General features: G+C 41.9%; 1 protein-coding gene across 3 annotated transcripts; it reads left to right on the top strand.

Moving 5' to 3' along the window:
* Window positions 1–65: 65 nt before the first annotated feature.
* Window positions 66–19,858, top strand: nsd3 (nuclear receptor binding SET domain protein 3). 3 transcript variants are annotated; one of them, XM_074671026.1, is made up of 25 exons: window positions 66–283; window positions 2,320–3,176; window positions 4,456–4,704; window positions 4,802–4,964; window positions 5,101–5,255; window positions 5,768–6,397; window positions 6,475–6,634; window positions 6,737–6,837; window positions 6,958–7,003; window positions 7,112–7,242; window positions 7,624–7,749; window positions 7,840–7,966; window positions 8,050–8,250; window positions 9,215–9,394; window positions 10,001–10,147; window positions 11,907–12,063; window positions 12,340–12,542; window positions 12,636–12,748; window positions 12,846–12,992; window positions 13,085–13,207; window positions 13,451–13,567; window positions 13,659–13,800; window positions 13,911–14,017; window positions 14,274–14,478; window positions 15,102–19,858. In XM_074671026.1, the coding sequence occupies exons 2-25, from the start codon at window positions 2,364–2,366 to the stop codon at window positions 15,365–15,367; spliced, it is 4,809 nt and encodes a 1,602-aa protein (XP_074527127.1). In that variant the 5' UTR covers window positions 66–283; window positions 2,320–2,363; the 3' UTR covers window positions 15,368–19,858. The 3 variants fall into 3 exon arrangements, with proteins under 3 accessions (XP_074527127.1, XP_074527129.1, XP_074527128.1); XM_074671027.1 differs by having other exon boundaries at window positions 67–283; window positions 10,124–10,147; XM_074671028.1 differs by lacking the exon at window positions 10,001–10,147.
* The last annotated feature ends 619 nt before the right edge of the window (window positions 19,859–20,477 follow it).

Below are 20,477 nucleotides of genomic sequence, written 5' to 3'. Positions count from 1 at the left end.
TACAGGAGGGGGTCGACAATTGGAAATATCAGTGTGTAACGTTAGCAGGGTTTTCTCTAAATGCTCCAGCCCCTACACTGAGGAAGAGCCAAGCTTTGGGATTGGGCAGCGACCAGATAGCGTAACACCCCCCTCCTCTCTGTTGAGAATTGCGTTAAAACGAAAAGGAAAAGGCCTGCGCTTTATCTACATTACAGGATATTTTTTTTAATTTTACTTCTTATACATTAAACGAGGAAACGCTGCTGGTTGGTGTATGTGTTTAGAATGGGACACGCTGAAGGTATTGACATTTTTTATGTTATAATCCCCCTGCATCTCTCGACTCGGCATTAAAATCTGTGCTGCTCCTTTGCTCTCCCTCTTTAGCGATAAGCGTGTTTGCCATTGCCGCGGTAGATGCATGTTGTTGTACCCCCTCCTCCTCTTGTCCCCGCACGGTTCGCTTTTAGCTGAAGCTAGCTCAGTTTCAGGCACATTTTTCTCCAAAACGCCCGTGATGGAGGTATAATCACGCCAGACAATTTGATTTAAAGGGGCAAAGGCAGCCATATTGGCAAAGGAATGTTAGCCTAGTTAGCATTAGCTTCCCCTTTCATCTCCTTCCATGTGTGATGCTCTTTAATGTTTGAACTATAAGTGTTAACGGTTGGTCGTGTGAGCCAAAAGACCAACGGCTGAGTCCTCGTGCCGTGTTAAAATTGTAACGGTTACAAGGGTCCACGTCTTTTCGGGACATTTCCCTTTCATGCCAGGTAGCTTATTGAGCTAACATCGCAGAAAGCTAGAACACCATTCAGTGAAACATTTTTGTCTGCGCAGACGATATTTAAATATAACCATACACTTGTCCTTTTATAGAGTTCAGTGTTAACACCATAAGATATAAACATACACTAAAATAACGGCATGAGTCGATCAGAACAGCTAGTGACCGTTAGTTGACACCTTTATGGATGTTTACATCACCGTTATCAACCTGTGCCAATGCTGCCTGTTCACACATTAAACATAACCAGGGCACTTTCTCCTGCGCTACAAACCTCTTTCAGTTGAATCAATTAATCATTATGGATATTAAAAGCATTAAAAGTTAAAAGAGGTCAAACCACACTCTGGCAGCTGTGGTCTTTGTTTTGTTTTTGAGAGCAGGCCACCATGTGTATGTTTTGTTGAAAACGCTGAAAATTATAGATTGGGACCCACCACAATGATGAATTATTGTCTCATTCAGAGATTTATAGCAGGAATTTGTTCTGAGGTTTAGTTCAAGATAAATGAGGGTCGATTGGTCTGCAATTTGTTCTTCTATTTTAAGCATTTTTTCATACCATGAATGTCCAGTTTCAATATCTAGTCACATTTGGGGGACTAATTGTTATATTATTTCATCATATATCCAATTCAATCACAGTTTTGAATTGTGGAAAAGAAGAACACAATCAAAATGTGTGATCTAAATTGTCCAAAACCCAAAATAAAGTCAGTTTGATATCACAGAAGACAAAAATAAATGCACTAGTGTATTTTAATTTTTAACATGCAGGAACCAGAAAATGCATGCATTTTGCTTGAAATGCTATCTAAACTGTCAAAATTGTTAATCTTAACTGTTAAACTGATGAGTACAGAAGAGCAGCTAATGATACCCAGTTTCAAGCTTTGTATCAGAAAATATTTCCAAGTTTGGAAGTATCTGCCAGGCAAGGTGTGGGACTCATCATTTCCATGGCTGGCAGTTAATTTGTGTCCCATGTGTGAAAAGTTGTTTGCAAATATGAAACACTAAAGTGCAATATTCAATTTAACTGTCAGAGTAGGTGTTAGATTTTTGAAAGACTGACATTTTCTTATTATTAGTCTGTTTTTTTTAACTATCAAGCACTGCTGTTGTGGACAGAATTGCAAGGAAATCCGATGTGCACATGCTATAGAACTAGAGGCCACAAGATGCTCTTGTGTCGTGGTTCTGTTTTTAAATCAAGTCTCATTATTCCAGGTCATTACAGCATTTTCAATATTCCATAACGAGTTGATGTGTAATCAAATATATGTAATCACAAGTAAGTTTCAGGGCTTTTTAGTAGAAGTGCAATGAATGTACAAATCCTAGCTTTCAGCATACACCTCACCCATCTGTAACACAGAAAGTGCATGCACTACGCAAAGTGAAGACATTTTTGATGGTCAATAAGGGTCATGCAGAAAGTTTTATGACCCCTTCAGCCTGGGGTTTCCAGTAGTATGAATAAGAAAAGTATTTACGTGATATGACTGCCTACCAGTGTCTCATTAAAATGCATTTATCTCTGTCTGTAGGTCCAGTCAAAGAAAAAGACAGTTAAGGATGCAGGAGCCCAACAATGGATTTCTCCTTCTCTTTCATGCAAGGGATCATGGGAAATACAATTCAGCAACCCCCTCAGCTCATTGACTCAGCCAACATCAGACAGGAAGGCACCTGTGACACCGGCAGTGACCCGGGAGAGGATGGAGGACCCTCCTATGATGCTGCCCTCGATGCAGAGTTTTCCTACCCGCCATCGGCCTCGGAGGACATGTCACATGTCTCCAACGGTTACCCACCGGGGCTGGGCATGTATGAGCCGCAAGCAAAGTTCTCCATGTACTCGCAGTTCCCCAATGGCTCGGCTAACGGCTATGGGGCAATACGGAGCTACGCGGAGCACGGCCTCCTGCCAGGAGAGGCGACAGTCCTGAGAGGCCCAGGTCTCCAGGAGAGACCTTTGTCTCCTGCATCCCCCCCTCTGCCCACACATCACCCACACCTCCACCACCACCACCATCACCACCCTCATCACCACCACGCACACCACTTCCACTCAAATCCCCCTCATATACAAACTCACTCGCACCCACAGAGTCCTCCTCCTCCGCCACTGCCCCCCCAGCACCACCTCGCTCAGACGCCTCACATCATGACCCACACACTCCCCCCTCCTCCTCCACTGCACCTGCCTTCCTCCAGTCCTCCCCCCTCACTTGTGGACAGTACCCCCTCGTCTCAGCCCACCCTCGCCCCGTCCATCACCCCAGGTGGGGTCCTGAAGAAAACCAGCTCCCCAGAGATCAAGCTGAAGATTATAAAGACGTATCAAAATGGAAAGGAGCTGTTTGAATCTGCACTGTGTGGAGACCTGCTGCAAGAACTGCAGGTGATGCATGCATAACGCGTTACACACCACACACACACAAACACACGACATGAATTCACTGTCTGAATCACTAGGTTGTGCCCTACAAAATTCCTACTACGTCTCTTTGCATTTTCAAAAATTCTCTTCATTTATGAGCAGAATCAGTTTTTTTGACAGTATTTGTTTAAGAGTTTTTTTTCTTCAATTACTCAAATGCATTTGCTCCTATGAGAGGATTATCAGATAATTATCAGAGATGATTAATATTACTTTAGATCACGCCTCTCTAGTATGAGGACTTTTCAACATTTTTTACATGGCACCAAATTCTTTACATGTGGCCTTCTGTCTTTAAGCTAGATGTTTGTTATGTAACCCTATTCCAGGTTTCTCATCTATGTGACCATAGGTCACTTGGTTTTATTTTGCCCTTCCTGCAACATTCAGAGACTTGAACTAATAACTTCTCTTATATATTTCATAGAAATTAGAATATTTTCTTTGTAAATTTTTATTGATGCTTGCAGCTAAACAAAGATCCGCCTGAAGGAGATCCTTGAGTGGATTACAAAACTTGTGACATAAGACTAAATTTAACCAAACAAAGGCTTCAACCAAACTTGTTTCCCTGGTTTCAAAGCACAGCATCTTGTGAATTTTTTTTTCTGGTAAATAAAAGTGTTTATTCATACTGCTGTTAAAAAAGTAAGATGAATAAGCTAATTCTTTCAAGTAAACTCTGAATACACAAATTTGACATTTGTTAGAAAGTAATGGTTCAGCAGCACACACATCCTCTTTTGATTGATTTTATTTTTGACCTAACAAGTGCTGCATTTTGGTGAAAATTACAGATTTAAATTAAGGTGTTGTTAAGTTTTCTGGATGTAATTATTAACTATCATATAATGAAATGAAAAGTAGGGTTTTTAGAGGCTAGATGAAGCATTTCTTGTCTTTTCCCTTGAAAATAACATGTTTGATCATTAATTTTCTGCTCCACATACATATAACAGCATATCTTACATAAGATTACAATGCTGTTTACTGAGCCACAGAAAAACTGGATCACACACTAAAAAGGATTATTTGCCCAATTAAAATTCATCCCGAGTCTGAGTATCTTTTTTTTTTATCTTTTTATCATCGATTCATCAGCGTTAAAAGGTGGATGTCAAAGGAAGATTTGATTTCAGTAGTCAACAGATCCATTTTGAGCCACAGTACAAAAAATAAGAAAGGAAAATAACATAGAAAAAAAAAGACATCAGGGAACTTTTTCTCTTTTAATCTTCAGAAGGAGTCTCAGAAGAATGAGGCCACTCAGATGCAGCGCAGACATGAGAGGAAGAAGGAGAAGAGGAAAAAGAGTGCGAGACTGCAGCTGCAGGTCCAGGAACAGAAGTTGGACCTGAGCCAAACACAGACAGGTACCACGGGGCCGACGGAGGACATCCACATCCAGCCCCAACCAGCAGAAACACCCCCGGTCCAGACAGAGAAGCCTCAGAAGACAGTCATCAAAACTGAACCAAAGACGCCCAAGGCAAGAGCATGACGGTTCCTCTCTTTTCAACCACAGTTTGAATTCTCTGCACACAAATATCTCAGATCATAGTAAAAATTGACTCATTCATGTTCAGGCTCCTAAGGTCCATCATCCATCAGTGATCCAGGAGACGGGCTTCTGTAAGGAGTTTGTGATAGGAGATCTTGTGTGGTCCAAGGTCGGCACGTACCCTTGGTGGCCCTGCATGGTCTCTTCAGACCCACAGATGAAGGTCCACACTCGCATCAACACACGAGGTACGAACACTTTCAGAAAATCACCCCCCGAATCTCACACACTCACTGATTTCATTTTATTGCAAGTTTTAACAATGTCAGAGGAAGTGAGAAAAAAAAAAAAAAAACTTGTTTCCATTTCTCTGCGGGACTGCAGGTCACAGGGAGTATCACGTCCAGTTCTTTGGCAGTGTGGCTGAGCGGGCGTGGATCCATGAGAAGAGGATCGTCATCTACCAGGGGAAGAAACAGTTTGACGAGCTGCAGGCTGAGACTCTGCGCAGGGCAACCAACCCTGTAGAGAAAAGCAAAGTGAGTATGAATGTATCCAGGGGTTGTGCTCTAATTCGAAGATTTAGATTCAAGTGTGGGCATAGTAAACCATTTAGCGGTTCATATGAAACACTACCCACTCTCAACTACGCTCATATTAATTGGTGTCACATTTCGTGGTGCTGGAAGGTTAGGCAGCATAATGGCAGACGTGATTGCTAGCTAACCTGCGTAATGGACTGTGTTCAATGGCTGCAGGGAATATTACTTTTGGCTATGTGGGAACAAATGATCTCTGTTTCTGTTTTAAATTGAGTGGAGTCAAAGGTTATGACTTTTTATTTGATTAATTAGTTCCCACAGAAGTTCATGTATTCTTTCTGCATTGTGGAGCCTTGCTTTTTTTAAAAAAGCATCATGGAAGCTGTCGTAAATACTTGAATAAGTAAATATCAATTGTTTTATTCCTTTTGTAACATGGGTTTTGTTGATAATCAAAGCTCATATAGGGAGGTGTTGGTTTTTATATTCATAAATATGTCTTTCTGCAGCTCCTGAAGCCTATTCCTCAGCGGGAGCGGTCTCAGTGGGAAGTGGGTGTAGGCCACGCAGAGGACGCCTTTGTAATGACTCGGCAGGAGCGAATCGACAACTACACCTTTATCTATGTTGACCCTGAGCCTGCCGAAGCCCCACCCAGCAAGAAACCGAACATCAGAGCTGAGAAACGAAGCCGGCGCTCCAGTGGCTCAGTCAGTAAGAGAGAAGACAGAGTAGTGAAGTCACCGGACAGAGAGCAGCCGCCACGTAGGCAGCTGCCACGCAGACAGTGTAGTGTTTCAAACACAGATGACAGCACACACTCCCAGGCCTCTAATGAAGAGAAGAACCAGAGGGGAGACCAGCGCAAGACCTGCTCCCCAAAGCAGAACTCTGGTAACGAGGCCCGAACACGGCAGGACTCACCGCCTCCAGTCAGGGCGTGGAAAACAGCGGCTGCTAGAAAGCTGCTGCCTCTCTCCATCACCATGAAGAGGCTGAATGTGGAAATCACAAAATGTGACTGGCCACTGCTGCAGAAAAAAGCTGCCCCATCTCCGAAAAAAGACAAAGAGGAAGAGGCAGAGGAGAGGGTAGAGCGAGAGGCCCGGCAGCCCGACCTGGGATACTGCTCACCTGAGGTTTGTGTAACTCAGACAGAAAAACGCATGCAGGGTTATCCTGTCACAGATGTTTTAAATGTTAAGTCTTCCAACAGGACAGAGCAAAACCTGAACCCAGCCCTGAAGAAGATGAAGATGGGGATGAGGGGGAGGAAGAGGGGGAGGAGAGGAGAGGCTCCCCTGCCAGTCGGAGGAGCGAGGAGGGAGGGATGCAGCAGACATCTTCTCCTGGATCACACCACAGCAGTCCACACAGTGAGTGAAACACAGACATGCGGGCTTTGTTTCTTGTTTAATGAATATTTGAGGTGTAAAGTCTGTGAGAGATGCAGCTCAATACTTTTTATGTGTTTTCAGGTTCTCAGGAGAGGAAACTGCAGCGGCGGTCAGCCAGGAGCAGGTCTGAGTCAGAGAGAGGCAGCGATCCTGTACCTAAGAAGAAAACCAAAAAGGAACAGGTATCAGTCTTCACTATGTAACTCCTTTTTGTTACACCAAAAACCAAAGAGATAAAACACTAACCTTAATCAAAATCACAGCTTTGATGGCTTTAACTTGCATATTTTATCTCCTCGCAGGCTGAGATGGCTCCTGAGACCACTCTGAGAACAGGTTCACAGAAAGGTGGGTGATGCCTCTTTCAGATCTCATTTAAACCTCCATGTTGCTTCTCCTTCTGCTCATAAAACACTGAAGTTTCCCAATGTCACGATCTGTCGTCTGATCGTTCAGGAGCCAGCGAGATCTCAGATGCCTGCAAGCCTCTGAAGAAGAGAAGCAGAGCATCGACAGATGTAGAGATGGCCTCCTCTCAGTACAGAGACACCTCGGATTCAGACTCAAGAGGCCTCAATGACCCACAGGTGGGAACTGAACACATGCTAATGAAAGATAATGCACATTTCTCTTGCAAAGTCAGAGCATTTAATGTATGCATCAGGTAGTGCAAAATTTGTGAGACAAGCTTTTGCGAATTCATCTTATTTAGCCTTTTTGAACGAATCTTACTCATCTTATTATAACCTTATCACATCCATTATTTCAATCTTGCTAATGATATTTAAGTTTACAGATGTTATGTGACATTATTTGCTTTTCAATCATCTTTGAACCCCCTGAACTGCAACATCCACAATAAAGTTTCGGAGCAGAAGACATTTGAAAACGTCAGCAGTTAGCTCACTCTAGCAGGGTCTGCAAGCTGGAAACAGATCTTCACGCTCACTCTTTCTTCGCTCCCTCAGGGTTTGTTTGGGAAGAGTCTGGATAGTCCAGCAGCAGCAGATGCAGATGCTTCAGACACCCAGTCTGTGGACTCTGGTTTGTCACGTCAGGACAGCAGCACCAACAAGAGAGACACTGTCTGCCAGGTCAGCCTCCTCCTGATGAAAGCTTCACAGTCTTTAACTGTTTGAAGCGCATATGATACTCTAACTCTGTGTGTGTGTGTTGTTGTTTAGATCTGTGAGGCCTATGGAGAGGGTTTAGTGGTGTGTGAAGGTGACTGTAGCAGACAGTTTCACCTGGAGTGTCTCGGCCTTTCGTCTCTCCCTGAAGGCAGATACATCTGCGTGGAATGTAGAAACGGTGAGCGAGTTGTAACACAGCTTCACTGTCACATCCATGATGTTTCTCTCTTTTTAGCACCAACCCTGTCTTTCCTTTTACAGGCAGTCACCTCTGTTTTAGCTGTAAAACAGCAGGCGGGGAAGTGACGCGTTGCTCTGTCTCTGGATGTGGTTGCTACTATCACGAGGACTGTGTCCGGAAACTCCCAGGAACCACCAGCAGCGCAGGGGGAGTTTTCTGCTGCCCTCAGCACAGCTGCTCTACCTGCTGCCTAGAGAGAGACTTGCAACGAGCGAGCAAAGGTAAACCTGCATCTATGTTTTTCAGCTTTGAGATTTCCTGTTTGAGTGTGTAGTGGAAGTTGTGTGGCAACGAGATTGTGCTGCATCAGCAAAATGTGAAAATATGAGAAATGACACTTCCTCTCTCATTGCATTTGACTTCAAACTGATGTTGATAAGCAAAAGCAATAAAAAAAGCTCTTATATGTGGAAGAAAAGGGCCAAGACTGAACTTTCCAATTGGAAAATAAAAGAGAGAGTTTCAAATAAAAGACAAAATGTCTTTTCTTTCAAATGAGAAACAGAAGATTGACCAAAAGGAGTGAAGCTTTTAGCCTGTGCTGCATTTTCTGCAGCATTTTTGGTGGCACAGTCATGCCAAGAGCAGCCAATCCCACCTCAAACTTAATTTGATTGTAGATTGGGGGAAAATAGAATTTAAAGACATTTGAGGGTTAATAGGAATTACCACATTAGTGCAAAATTTCTGAGATGTTGGTGCGTCTCCTTCATCCTGCTGCAGCAGTGAAAAGGAGAAAGAGATGCAGAGTTTTTCAACAAAGTTTTAGTTTTCTTATTCTTTCTCCATACTCCTCAGGGTCTTGTCTTAAATAATACTCCTCAGCTTTCCACATTTATCTTTTACGTCCTTGGCCCAGCAATGACCCAAAACATCAAGTGTGAGTGTTCAATGTCAAACTGTATTTAGGACAAAGATGAAAGAAATCTTGATTCTCTCAGCAGCCTAAAAAGAACAAAGTTGTCTTATTTTTCCCTCCTGAGTTCCTTTAATTACAGCTGGAAACCATAAAGGAATTTGACCTAATTCATTATAAAACCCTGCAATGACAGAGGAGCTCTGTGCGCGCTGTTCTCTGTCGCAGCTACAAGACTTGTGACGAAGAGGGCAGCCCTCAAAAACTTGTCAAGTTCCCACTGAGTGTAAAAGGTCATTTCTGAGTTGGTCTCCCTCTCCTTTCACCAGGTCGTTTGATGCGTTGTATCCGCTGTCCGCTGGCCTATCACACGGGGGACAGCTGCGTGGCCGCGGGCAGCGTCGCCCTCACCCACCACATTATGATCTGCAGCAGCCATGGCAGCGCCAAGCGGAACGGCCTCCTCAGTTCCCCTGTCAACGTGGGCTGGTGCTTCCTGTGTGCCCGAGGTGAGCTTTCACCGTGATAACACTTATTCTCTTCCCTTCCTGCAGAGAGGAAGTTGTTAATTTCACCACACTTGATGATTAGGCTTCCACTGGCTTACTTCAAAACAACAAGATCATTTTTCATTCTCACAGTTCACATTGTCTCCTGTAGAGGCCCTAATCAGCTTCCGTGATAGTAGATTTTCATCTTATTTAAACTGCTTTTACATTTTATTAAATCCTTTATGATTCAGTTATCTAAAGTTTAAGATTACATGTTTCATGTTGAGTGTACTTGTTGGAGGATGATGGTGCTGTAAAATATGCTTTGACATCCATTGAAACCCTGTGAAGACTGGGGCTGTTAAACTCCTTGGTCAACACTGGATGGGTGTGATTTTTTTTTACCACACTTAAATCTGATGTTTTACCTGTTTTAAGAAAAGGTAAAGTGCCCTTGTTGGCCCGTGTTGGGACAAACTTTGTTTTACTTGTTTCTTCTGTGTGTGTGCGTATGTGTGAGAGAGACGGAGCGCATGCGTTTGTTCTTTCTCTTTTTGTAAGTTTTTGGGTAATTTGGAGTTTGACTGCGGCTCACCCCCGTCTCTTCCTGTGTGTCTTGTGTAGGGCTGTTAGTGCAAGACCTTACTGACACCATATTAAGTTCATATGCCTATAAGTCCCACTACCTTCTGACTGAGTCAAATCGTGCTGAGTTGAAATTACCTATGATTCCCTCTCCTTCGTCAGCTACCAAAAAGAATGTTGGGAAAGGTAATTGAACAGTTTTTCTCTTCTCCTTTGTCCCACTGGTCTGTGTTTGTGTTGTGCCTGCTCCCTTTTTGAATCAGTTTCCCTTTTTTTGTTGTTTACGCATCTTTCATTTCAAAGCCTTGAGGTGCAGTGTCAATTAACTGGTTAAAGCTGCAGTTAATTCTAACGCAGAGTGGCGCAAAGTAACCTCAGCAAAGTTCCCTAACACATTAACAGAAAACAATGGGCCTCATTCAAAAACAGTGTAGTGTCCAAAACGAAGTAAGACAGATTTACTAAACTGAATTGAACTGAATGTAAATCTGCCTTTTTTCAGACATTATGTCACAGCAAGTAGGGGTAGCAAAATATTCGACTGTATGGAGGTAATCCATCTGCTGGAAGACGTCGTAGACTACAGATTCCTGATAACTCCAGCTCTAGCTGTTCCTCCTGTTAATCTTACATCAAAAAACAAAAATAGGGACCATGCGTCTCTGAAAAGTCTGAACGCTTTGAGATTAAATCTGTGGTTTTTGCCCGAGGCCCATTGTCAGACTGATTCATGATGTCTTGAACATGCAATCTGGGTATTTATGGCTGGATTTAAAAAAAGTGAAGTTCTTTTAATATCAAACTGGTAAGACTGAGTCTGTGGGTAAATATAATTGGTCCTCAAACTTCAGTGCGATGCCCTGATGCAGGATGCTCTCAGGTTCTGTCTGGTGTTTGGAGCTTATCGCTGCTGAAGGCTCACTGCTTCTCTGCTTCAGCACTCTGGGCTTGTTTTGTTTTATTTGAAAGGCTTTGTCCAGTCTCACTTCTTTTATGCTGACTGCAACTTTTTAATTTTCCTTTTTGACTGGAATTTTTCAAATGAAATGAATATTTTGGCTCACCCCATGTTTCTCTCTAGCTTTGACCTGCCTTGGATGGAATAAAATCCTAATCAGAATGAGATTTGGGCACATTTAAGTTCCCTAAGTGCAAGAATGGGGAGATAACTTTTAAAAGAAAGACAGAACTCTTTAAACAGATGATTCCATACAAGCTGGTCTGTGCAGGATGCAGTATGTGTGATGAGTAAAGTTTGCTTTACCAACAGGACTGCATGTCTGCTTTTTTTTTTTTGCCCACAGTTAATTTGAAAATAACCCTGATTCATTGTTAACCTGCTGGCTGATTTATTCCCGTGCTGCCGCATGTATTTCCCTTAGACTGGTCTGGGTGCAGGGCTCTGAATCTGATTGTCAGACATGCTGCTGCTGCAATATAAGTAGTAACTGACCTGAGACCTCCATGATGGGGTGTTTAAACCTTTAAAAGTATTTTTAAAACTGTATTGCAGCAGCCTTTATTCAAGTAGAAAGCTCTTTTACTTTTCTAAAATAACATCTAGACATAATTAAAATAGGGGTTTCTCTTTAAGGACACTATTTCACATCACACCAGGTGCTAAAACATGTGTTGATGCTGTTTTTGTTCTTTAGGCTCTCAAATATTTTTTTAGGCTTGTCTGCAAATGAGATTCAGAGTTTGTCCAGGTTTTAAGGAGCATCACCTAATCATACACTCCTCCTCTCTTTGCATACCAATTTCTCACAATGCATGCACACATAATACTCAAAAACACACACACACAAACACAAACACACACACACTCACACACACACACACACACACACACACACACACACACACACACACACACACACACACACACACACACACACACACACACACAACATAACCACACATATGAACATCCACACAAATGTAGGAGGCAAGTTGCTGTGCTGCGACTCCTGCCCGGCGTCCTTCCACCCGGAGTGTCTGGAGATGGAGATGCCGGAGGGGGCGTGGTCCTGCAGTGACTGCAGGGCAGGGAAGAAACCTCACTACAAACAGATTGTCTGGGTCAAGCTGGGAAATTACAGGTATGAAGCAACAGAGATTATGAACTGTTAAAAGGTGTGCAACTCTTAGTTTGAAGGGCATTTACCTTTAAACATTCAGATGATTTTTATTTGGCCACTACAGCACCAAAGAATCATCACATTATGTTGCATTTCGGACAGTTGGAGAGTGAACAAATGATAGACTTTGTTTAAAGTGACACTACTTCAGGGTTTTAAAACATTCAATAATCTGTATATTGATTTTGTTTGACCAATTTCTTCCTCATTCTTCTCTTCATCAATGTTTTCTTGCAGATGGTGGCCGGCTGAGATCTGTAACCCTCGCTTGGTGCCATCCAACATTCAGAGCCTTCGCCATGATGTTGGTGACTTCCCTGTCTTCTTCTTTGGCTCCCACGACTACTACTGGATCAACCAAGGCCGCGTCTTCCCCTACGTGGAGAACGATAAGAACTTTGTCACGGGTCAAATTAACATCAACAAAACCTTTAAGAAGGGTAATTTCTCTCCTAAAAAAAAATGCACAACAGGAGAAATCATGTATTAAAGCTGTAAGAGGCTGAATGTGTGACGTGATTCGGTGTTTTCAGCTCTGGAAGAAGCAGCTCGGCGGTTTCAGGAGCTCAAGGCACAGAGAGAGAGCAGGGAAGCTTTGGAGCAAGAACGCAACTCTCGCAAACCTCCACCATACAAATTCATCAAGGTAAAAAAAAATCATAATCAAATCTCATTCAAAAGTCACAAATATAAGTAAAATGAGCTCTCTTCCGTGTTTTGACTGTAACTGTTTTCTGTATCAGTCCAACAAACCTGTGGGGAAAGTCCAAGTGCATGTAGCTGACCTATCGGAAATCCCACGATGCAACTGTAGACCCACAGACGAGCATCCCTGCGGTCTCCATTCTCAGTGTCTGAACCGCATGCTGCAGTACGAGTGTCATCCACAGGTCTGTGTGCTTATCCAAGCTTTGTTTTTTATTGTTTGTTAACATCATTTGAAACAGACTTAACTTCAGATTTTTCTTGTCTTTTTTTTCAGGTGTGTCCTGCAGGAGATGGCTGTGAGAATCAGTGTTTCTCCAAGCGGCTGTACGCAGAGTCAGAGGTGATGAAGACAGAGGGTCGGGGCTGGGGCCTCAGGACCAACCAGGCTCTCAGGAAGGTGGGTGCTGACATTAATGATCAGTCTTGTCATCTATAATAATGTGTCAGGGTTATTCTCATGTGTTTACTTTCAACTCAACTGTGAATTAAATCAAATTTTAAAACATAACCTGCCAAATTATAAAGTTTGTATCAACCACCCTTTATATAAATATGAAGGGTGTAGGGTAAATATATTTACATTTTCGGCAGTCTGAATGATGTCTGAACCTATGTGATGGGCTTCTGTTGTTTCCTTCAGGGTGACTTTGTGATGGAGTACGTGGGAGAGGTGATCGACTCAGAGGAGTGCCAGCAGCGAATCAAACGTGCCCATGAAAACCATGTGACCAACTTCTACATGCTCACACTCACCAAGGTAACATGAGTGATGGCACTTTTTCAGAGGAGAACCATCTTCCAAGCTTTTCTTAAACCGTGTTGTCTTGTTTTCTGTTTTTATCTTGTAGGATCGTGTGATTGACGCCGGGCCTAAAGGAAATTCAGCTCGTTTTATGAACCACAGCTGCAGCCCAAACTGTGAAACGCAAAAGTGGACAGTAAATGGAGACGTTCGCATAGGACTTTTCACCCTCTGTGATATCGAAGCTGGTGAGTTCACACCAAAGCTTGAGACATATGCTTACATGACCCATTCTGCAAATACACGTACTCGAGAAGACGATGTTTTGATTTTATTTTTGTTCTTGATGTTTGTGCAGGCACAGAGCTGACGTTCAACTACAACCTGCACTGTGTGGGCAACAGGAGAACGTCTTGTCACTGTGGGTCAGACAACTGCTCGGGATTCCTCGGGGTGCAGCCAACAGTGAGGACTTTTTTTTAATCTCACCACCATGAATCCAGTATTAGTCTGATGGTGCTTACATGCTGCCTTTTCAAGGTGACATATTTATGCACCTGTTGTTGCAATGTAATATACAAAGACACAACAGTAAGGTAAAATCTCTCCACCTTTAATCACTAATACTTTACTGCTTTGGGTGCAGTGTGTAAGTGATGGCAGAACTCCCTTTGAGAGGCTTAAGTCTAACTTTATAATCCGTATTCAATGTTTCCTCCAGAGTGCTGTGGTGATGGAGAAAGAGGAGAAAGCCAGAAACGCAAAGCTGAAGCCCAAGAAGCGGAAGCTGCGACCGGAGGGAAAACACACTCATGAATACTTCTGTTTTCGGTGCGGAGAGGGAGGAGAGCTGGTGATGTGTGATCGAAAGGACTGTCCGAAAGCGTACCACCTGCTGTGTCTCAACCTCACCAAGCCACCATACGGTAATCAAACATTCAGATGTGTGTAAATCCACAGAAACCAGTGCCCACAGGATTGAAGTTTAAATGATAGTATACAAGTCCAAAGGTTGCCTACACCAAGTCATGACTACAGACTATGGAAGAAGTGTTATCCAGTTGAAGGGGTTCCTTTTCTTTCTTTGTGTTATTTAAATAATTATTAATTTCAGTGGCCTTAAAGGCAATCTTATCCAGTTATTTACTACGGAAAAAATACAGCCTCAAATGAAAGCTGATCTTTGTACTAATGTGACATTGGTGAATTTGATATTTCAAAAGGCTAGGAGAAGGCGATTTGGCATCCTTATAAAGGAACTAGTGTCATTAGAAACAGAGGGTTAATAGACCTATGGTTTGTGATACAAACAAAATGTGTAATGATTCTCTTTCACTGGTTGATGTGCAGACATGATTAATTTTGCAAGATTTTTTTCCCTCTGTTTAATTTTGGAAAAGAAAAGTGAGATGAAACATAAAATTACAGACATGAAAAAGTCTTTGAAAATGTTAAATTATGAATCACGATGTGGGGTGTTTTGTTTGTTTTAAGACCACTTTAGAGACTTGGACTCACTCTGTTCCTTCCTCTCTGTCGCTGTCTGCAGGACGTTGGGAGTGTCCGTGGCACAGCTGCAGCGTTTGCAGCTCCCCAGCCTCGTCCCTCTGTGACTTCTGTCCTCGTTCTTTTTGTCGGGATCACGAGTCAGGGGCACTCACCTCCTCCTCCCTCGAGGGTCGCCCCTGCTGCACCAGTCACAATCCTGACGATCCCCTGGGCTCTTTCTCCGGCTCCACCCAGCGGCGCCGCTCCGCTCTGAGCCCTGTCAGGGTCAAAGAGGAGCCTGAGCAAGCTCACCCGGACACAGAGTGACGCTGCGTCTCCCTCGATACCTCATTCCCTGTAAATTGTGCTCCTACTGGTCTCCTCGGCCTGAATCCACCTCTGATCTGAAGAAGTGCACCAAAAAAAGGGAATACAGTGCTTTTTACCAATGTGATGGACCCTGTTCAAAGAGGAGACGATGAACACCTGGGTGCTGTTTGTGGTGAAAGCAAAGTGATGGAGTCGTGTCCAGGCTTCATTGTGCGCCGTCGTCCCTCCTCCTCTGGCCATAAAACACCACTACTGCTCTCTGCAGCTCGACTGAAGGCCCAGACACCCACGTCATTCTGTCCCTTTTTGTATTTTTTACAGCTGTGGAAATTTTAAGTGTTGTCACATCGTCGGAAACCGGCACTTTGTAGAACTGGACGAGATAAGTGGAGAGAAGAGGAAGAGGAGGAAGCGGGGAAGCTGAATCTCTCCATCACCACCATCATCACGCTGCTCCTCTCTGTGTTTACCTGCTGTATGCTGTGGTCAGCATCACACACACACACACGCACTCACACACACACACACACACACACACACACGCACACACACAACAGGCTGTGTGAAGACGAGCCAACCTTTCTCCTCCTCTACAGCAGATCATCACTCCTGACGTGGTCCGTCATCGTATTTATCTCTTCAGGAGGAAATGAGCGTTTTAGTGCAATTGTTTTTCAGGACCACACTACATTCCAGTTTTCCTTCAACATGGTTTTAATATACTTATGGGTATAGATGAATATAATTATATACAGTATCTATGTTTGTTAATGTTTACAGACAGATTCTCTCACTTCATCTCAGTGAGTGGTGTATTATGTTTGTTTGTTTAGGTGTTAAAGCATTACGCAGACCTCCTTGTGAAAATAGTCCTATTAAGGTGAAATATAATGGTATATAGTGTAATGGTATGACATTACAGAAGTACTTGTGACTTTCATATTGCCAGTCTCACTCACCATTGTGTACATAATTGGCTCATAATATTGTAAAGTACTTAACGATCCAGAGGGGCGTGGCCTGGCCTCTCTGAAGGAAGAAAACGCTTTTTTAAACGAGAACAGATCCTTTTTTATTTTCATCCTACTGTATACTTCTTTTCTCACATTTCCTCTGAGCAGTTTTTGTTGTTTGTATCATAGACGAGAAGCTCAATAGTGATCACTGGTGCTGTCTTTAAGTATTGTCTATCCGCCTTAAGTTCAGTTCAGTTCAGTTCTGTCTGTAGAACGGCTGCACACATGCAGTTCATTTTGAGTTTTGAGTACTGTGACCGCTTTGATGCTTTCTGTTTATTTTTTTATTCTGTTTTTATGTTTCGTTTTGCCAAACTTTTCTGAAAAGCACTTTTACACAGCTTGTCGCTACACGTTAGCTAGGTCATACATTTCCACAAATGTATAGTAAAAGAACATAAGACAAGTGTTTCAAAATGGATACCTCTTCTTCTTGTAGTAACGTCGGAATTTAAACTGTGTTGTAACTTTTTTCCTCAAGTTCAGAAACTCTGCTGGGTGTGGTTGGGTGGTTGTTTTATGAGGAAAGTGGCCTGACGCTGGGGTGGTTTTATTTTGGATTTTTATTTGTGGGGCACAAGTAGGATAGACTGCCAGCCCTGCTTGATACAAATGACTCCAGGAAAAGGAGCGTCTTCATTTTCCACCTGAAGAACCTGCGACAAGCTGGGCTTTTATATAAAGACGTAACGGTTCAACAACAGTCCAGTCCAGTATAATGTATAAATACAAACTTCTGTACAGTGTTTCTAAATCTCTCATCTGTCAAATCCAAATTTTTTCTATTTATTACACCACATTTTATACCAATTTCTTTTTCAAACACCAGTGCAGTAATTTGTCTCCCTCTCCACCACGGTGTAAGTGAAATAGACTATTTAAAGAAAAAACACGGGGAGTTTTACATGATATATATATATATCTGTATCTAGTCATTGCATAAGTTTTCGTTTTTGTACATTTGGTGTGATGATTCCACATTTGGTGACAGCCGCTGCTCATCGCCCTGTATCGTGACTCACTGTAATTGGTGTTAAAAGCAGTGTGAAGCAGTGAAATATAGGAATGTAAAGTTTCAGTTTCAGAGCAGTTTTAGTGCTTTTTCTTTTTAACTCTGGACTCAAGTAATCATCACAGGAGGACATTTATCTGCTGAACATGCCTCGGCCTTTTGCTTGTAAATCTACCCCTGTCAAATGACTGTTTGTTTTCTGCACTCAGACTGAAAAAGTGCCAATATTTCCAAATGATTTCAGCCCATTTGGGGTCTTTTTAAATACATGAAGTAAATAGAAAAGCTACCAGTTTATTTAAACAACCATTTGAGATGTGTGAAGTCCAATCAAACAGTTTGTATTTAAATTCTACAGTCAGGAGGGGTATAATGTTCAGATTTTGTCTTAAAGTAGTGAGACCATCATTTGTGGATGTAGATTGTGGTGCTGTTGATTTGTACTGTGTAATTTATTGATTTGTTCACTCCTTTTATATTAATGAGGGTGAACTTGTTAACAGAAACCTCTGTCTGCAAACCTGCATCCTTCAAAACTCCTCTTTAGAACATTTTCAGTCAAAATTGAGCCCTATAACCTTCCTGAACGTAGAGTTTCTGGCAGGACTGATGTATGCCGCTGTACTACTTACTTTTCTGGGGTTTAAACATAAACTGGCAGATGTTTGTTGAAAACAAAAGAAAGGGAAAAAAGGGAGCCACTGAAAGTGGAAAAGTGACACACTTCAGACATAATTGCTGGAATTTTTATTTGTGTCTAATATTTGAAAAAAGGAGAACATCCTGAACATCTTACAGAAATGTGAATCCTTTCACTTTATGGTTTCTCCACAGAAGGTTCAAAGTGTCCTCATAACATTTGTGCAAGTACCCCACAGTAAAGTACATAAATAAAACCTAAAAGACGCACTTCACCTGACAACCCTCAACATTATGACTGTTTTCTACACAAATAGCATCTTCTAACTTTTCTGCATTTACAAGCTCCTTTTTTCTGCCCTATCTGTGATCAGCGGTCCTGGTAGGAAGCTGTTTTTTTAGCAATTGTTTCATGGATTCTCTTTTGAAAGACTGAACTTCTGCCAAATTTGCCAAACTTTTCATATTTAGAGATGCATTTTTTGCTTTGTCAATCAAAGGACGAGTACTTGTTCAGTATCAGGGTAGGTGCATCTTAAAGGCACTTTTACTTACTTACATGTCACTTAGATTCTTGAAAGGTCTGCGTGTCCAAACTTGAATTCTCTTTTTTTATTTGTTTTTTTTGTTTGTTTATTTTTTTTAAATGTGACATCCATGTCTTACCATCAGGCTGCAGACGTCCTTGACTCGTGTTTGTGGCTTTAGAAAAAGGTCGGACTAATCCCTTTTTTTTTTTACTTTGGAACTCAAAGCCTTTCATTTTCTTTCCCTTTGAGGTGACTGACCCATACTTCCAACACCAGGCACTGGTTATTTCCACTTTTGTGCTCTGTTAGAGACTCTTAAACTGCCTGATTTAATGCAGATGTTTTTTTAGTATGTGTGTTTCTCGTACTATGATGCACAGAGATCATGCAAAACAGCCTCCATGTTTGTTTGTTTGTTTTTTTTGTTTGTTTTGCACCTTGCAGATTGCATGGTCATGCATCACTTTGTGCCAGTTTGTCCTCTTCTGCCCTTGTCAGCAGCAGCAGTATTACGTACGCCTCATGGAGGTGTCCCAGTGTGCATCATTTCTGTCACCTAAAAAAAATCTGACATGTAAATTTTGTTAGTTTGTTGTCATTGTAGTGCCCGCATTTGTTTACTTTGAGAGACAGCATGTTTGTTCTCATTTAAGTGACCATTAATACACCTGAGGAGGTTTTTTCTAAGTGTCCAGGAATTTTCTTATGATTATTAATATTTTTTGTACACACTTAAACCTAGGATGGACCACCACCTCCCCTTGTTCGTAGAAGGGTTTGTTTCATTTTCACTGTGATGTCTTTTGGTTTTTGTGCAATGTTGCCGACTGTCATCATGTTTTCAGACTGACATGCTGTCAAAGGAGAAATAGTGTTGAAATAAATAATGAGATTCACCTCCGTGAGCACTCATCATCTCTTTCTTACTCGTAGTAAACTTACTTACAGTAACTCTAACTGGGGTCATATCTATCTCTCTTGGTGTTGCTTCAATGAAAAAGTGGATGAACACAAAATACCATGTTGATTACTGTTCAACCTGTGTTACTGCATACTGCATATTGTTAAAAAACCTGTAAATAGTTTGCATCGAACTTGCATAGGATCATGTTACTGTGGCGTGCTCTTTTTGCCTGTACAATTCTGCTTCTAAATGTGTGTGACTGTTGAGACGACACTCTTTTTGTACATGACTGTCTTTTTATTTGAGAATATTGATTCTGTCTTTTTTTCATTCTAAAGTTGAGTTTGAAGAGTTCAGACATGCCTGAAGTTTGACTTTAATAAAGCTGTACTCTGTCTCAGTGAAATGCTCTCCATGGGAATTGTTTGAAAGTTCTTGTTCCACATTGAGCGACATCTGCAATGAGCTTGAAACAGACACATTCTCCAAGCATTTGAGTGAAGTAAAAGGAAGATATTTTGAAATAAAACGTGATTTTGGTGAGAAATCAACATGTAGCAAGTTAAGTTGAAAGGATATTTGCCAGCAGTATCAGGCACTCATACACTGCTGACTTCTGCTGCAGTCCATGTTATATGTTATTGCATTTTCAATATATGCTGCTTTTGTCACTTTAAAAACTGCTTGCATGTTCTCTGCATGTATGTATAATGACCTATTTAATGCTGTTTAATGCGCTGATGCATGCTTTTCTTTATGAGTCAAATGCTTATATGCATTTGCCTGGTTGCCTTTATTAATATGTATGTATTTCTGCTTGTTTATTTTGCATGCTTTGCTATTTTTTTCGTGTATATATATATATATATATATATATATATATATATATATATATAACACTCACCAAATGCTGCTTCCTGCTTGTCTTGCCTATATTTTATGTCTTTGGTTACTTACTGCCATGTGGCTCTTTATATTGAGTATGTAAATGTCTGATTGCAGGTTT

Source organism: Halichoeres trimaculatus, unplaced genomic scaffold, assembly GCF_033239565.1.
Source record: "Halichoeres trimaculatus isolate MK-OKI-2021-1 unplaced genomic scaffold, fHalTri1.1 fHalTri1_scaffold_5, whole genome shotgun sequence".
Lineage (NCBI taxonomy): Eukaryota > Metazoa > Chordata > Actinopteri > Labriformes > Labridae > Halichoeres > Halichoeres trimaculatus.
The sequence above is the reverse complement of the archived record's forward strand: the minus strand, read 5'-3'. Positions and strand labels throughout refer to the sequence as shown.

Bases quoted from the DNA above. Each gene is read 5' to 3' on its own strand.
- nsd3 (XM_074671026.1), top strand. From the start codon at position 2,364: ATGGATTTCTCCTTCTCTTTCATGCAAGGGATCATGGGAAATACAATT. The intron at 5,256-5,767 runs GTGAGTATGAAT...GTCTTTCTGCAG, and splicing joins ACCCTGTAGAGAAAAGCAAA to CTCCTGAAGCCTATTCCTCA. The intron at 6,635-6,736 runs GTGAGTGAAACA...ATGTGTTTTCAG, and splicing joins ACACCACAGCAGTCCACACA to GTTCTCAGGAGAGGAAACTG.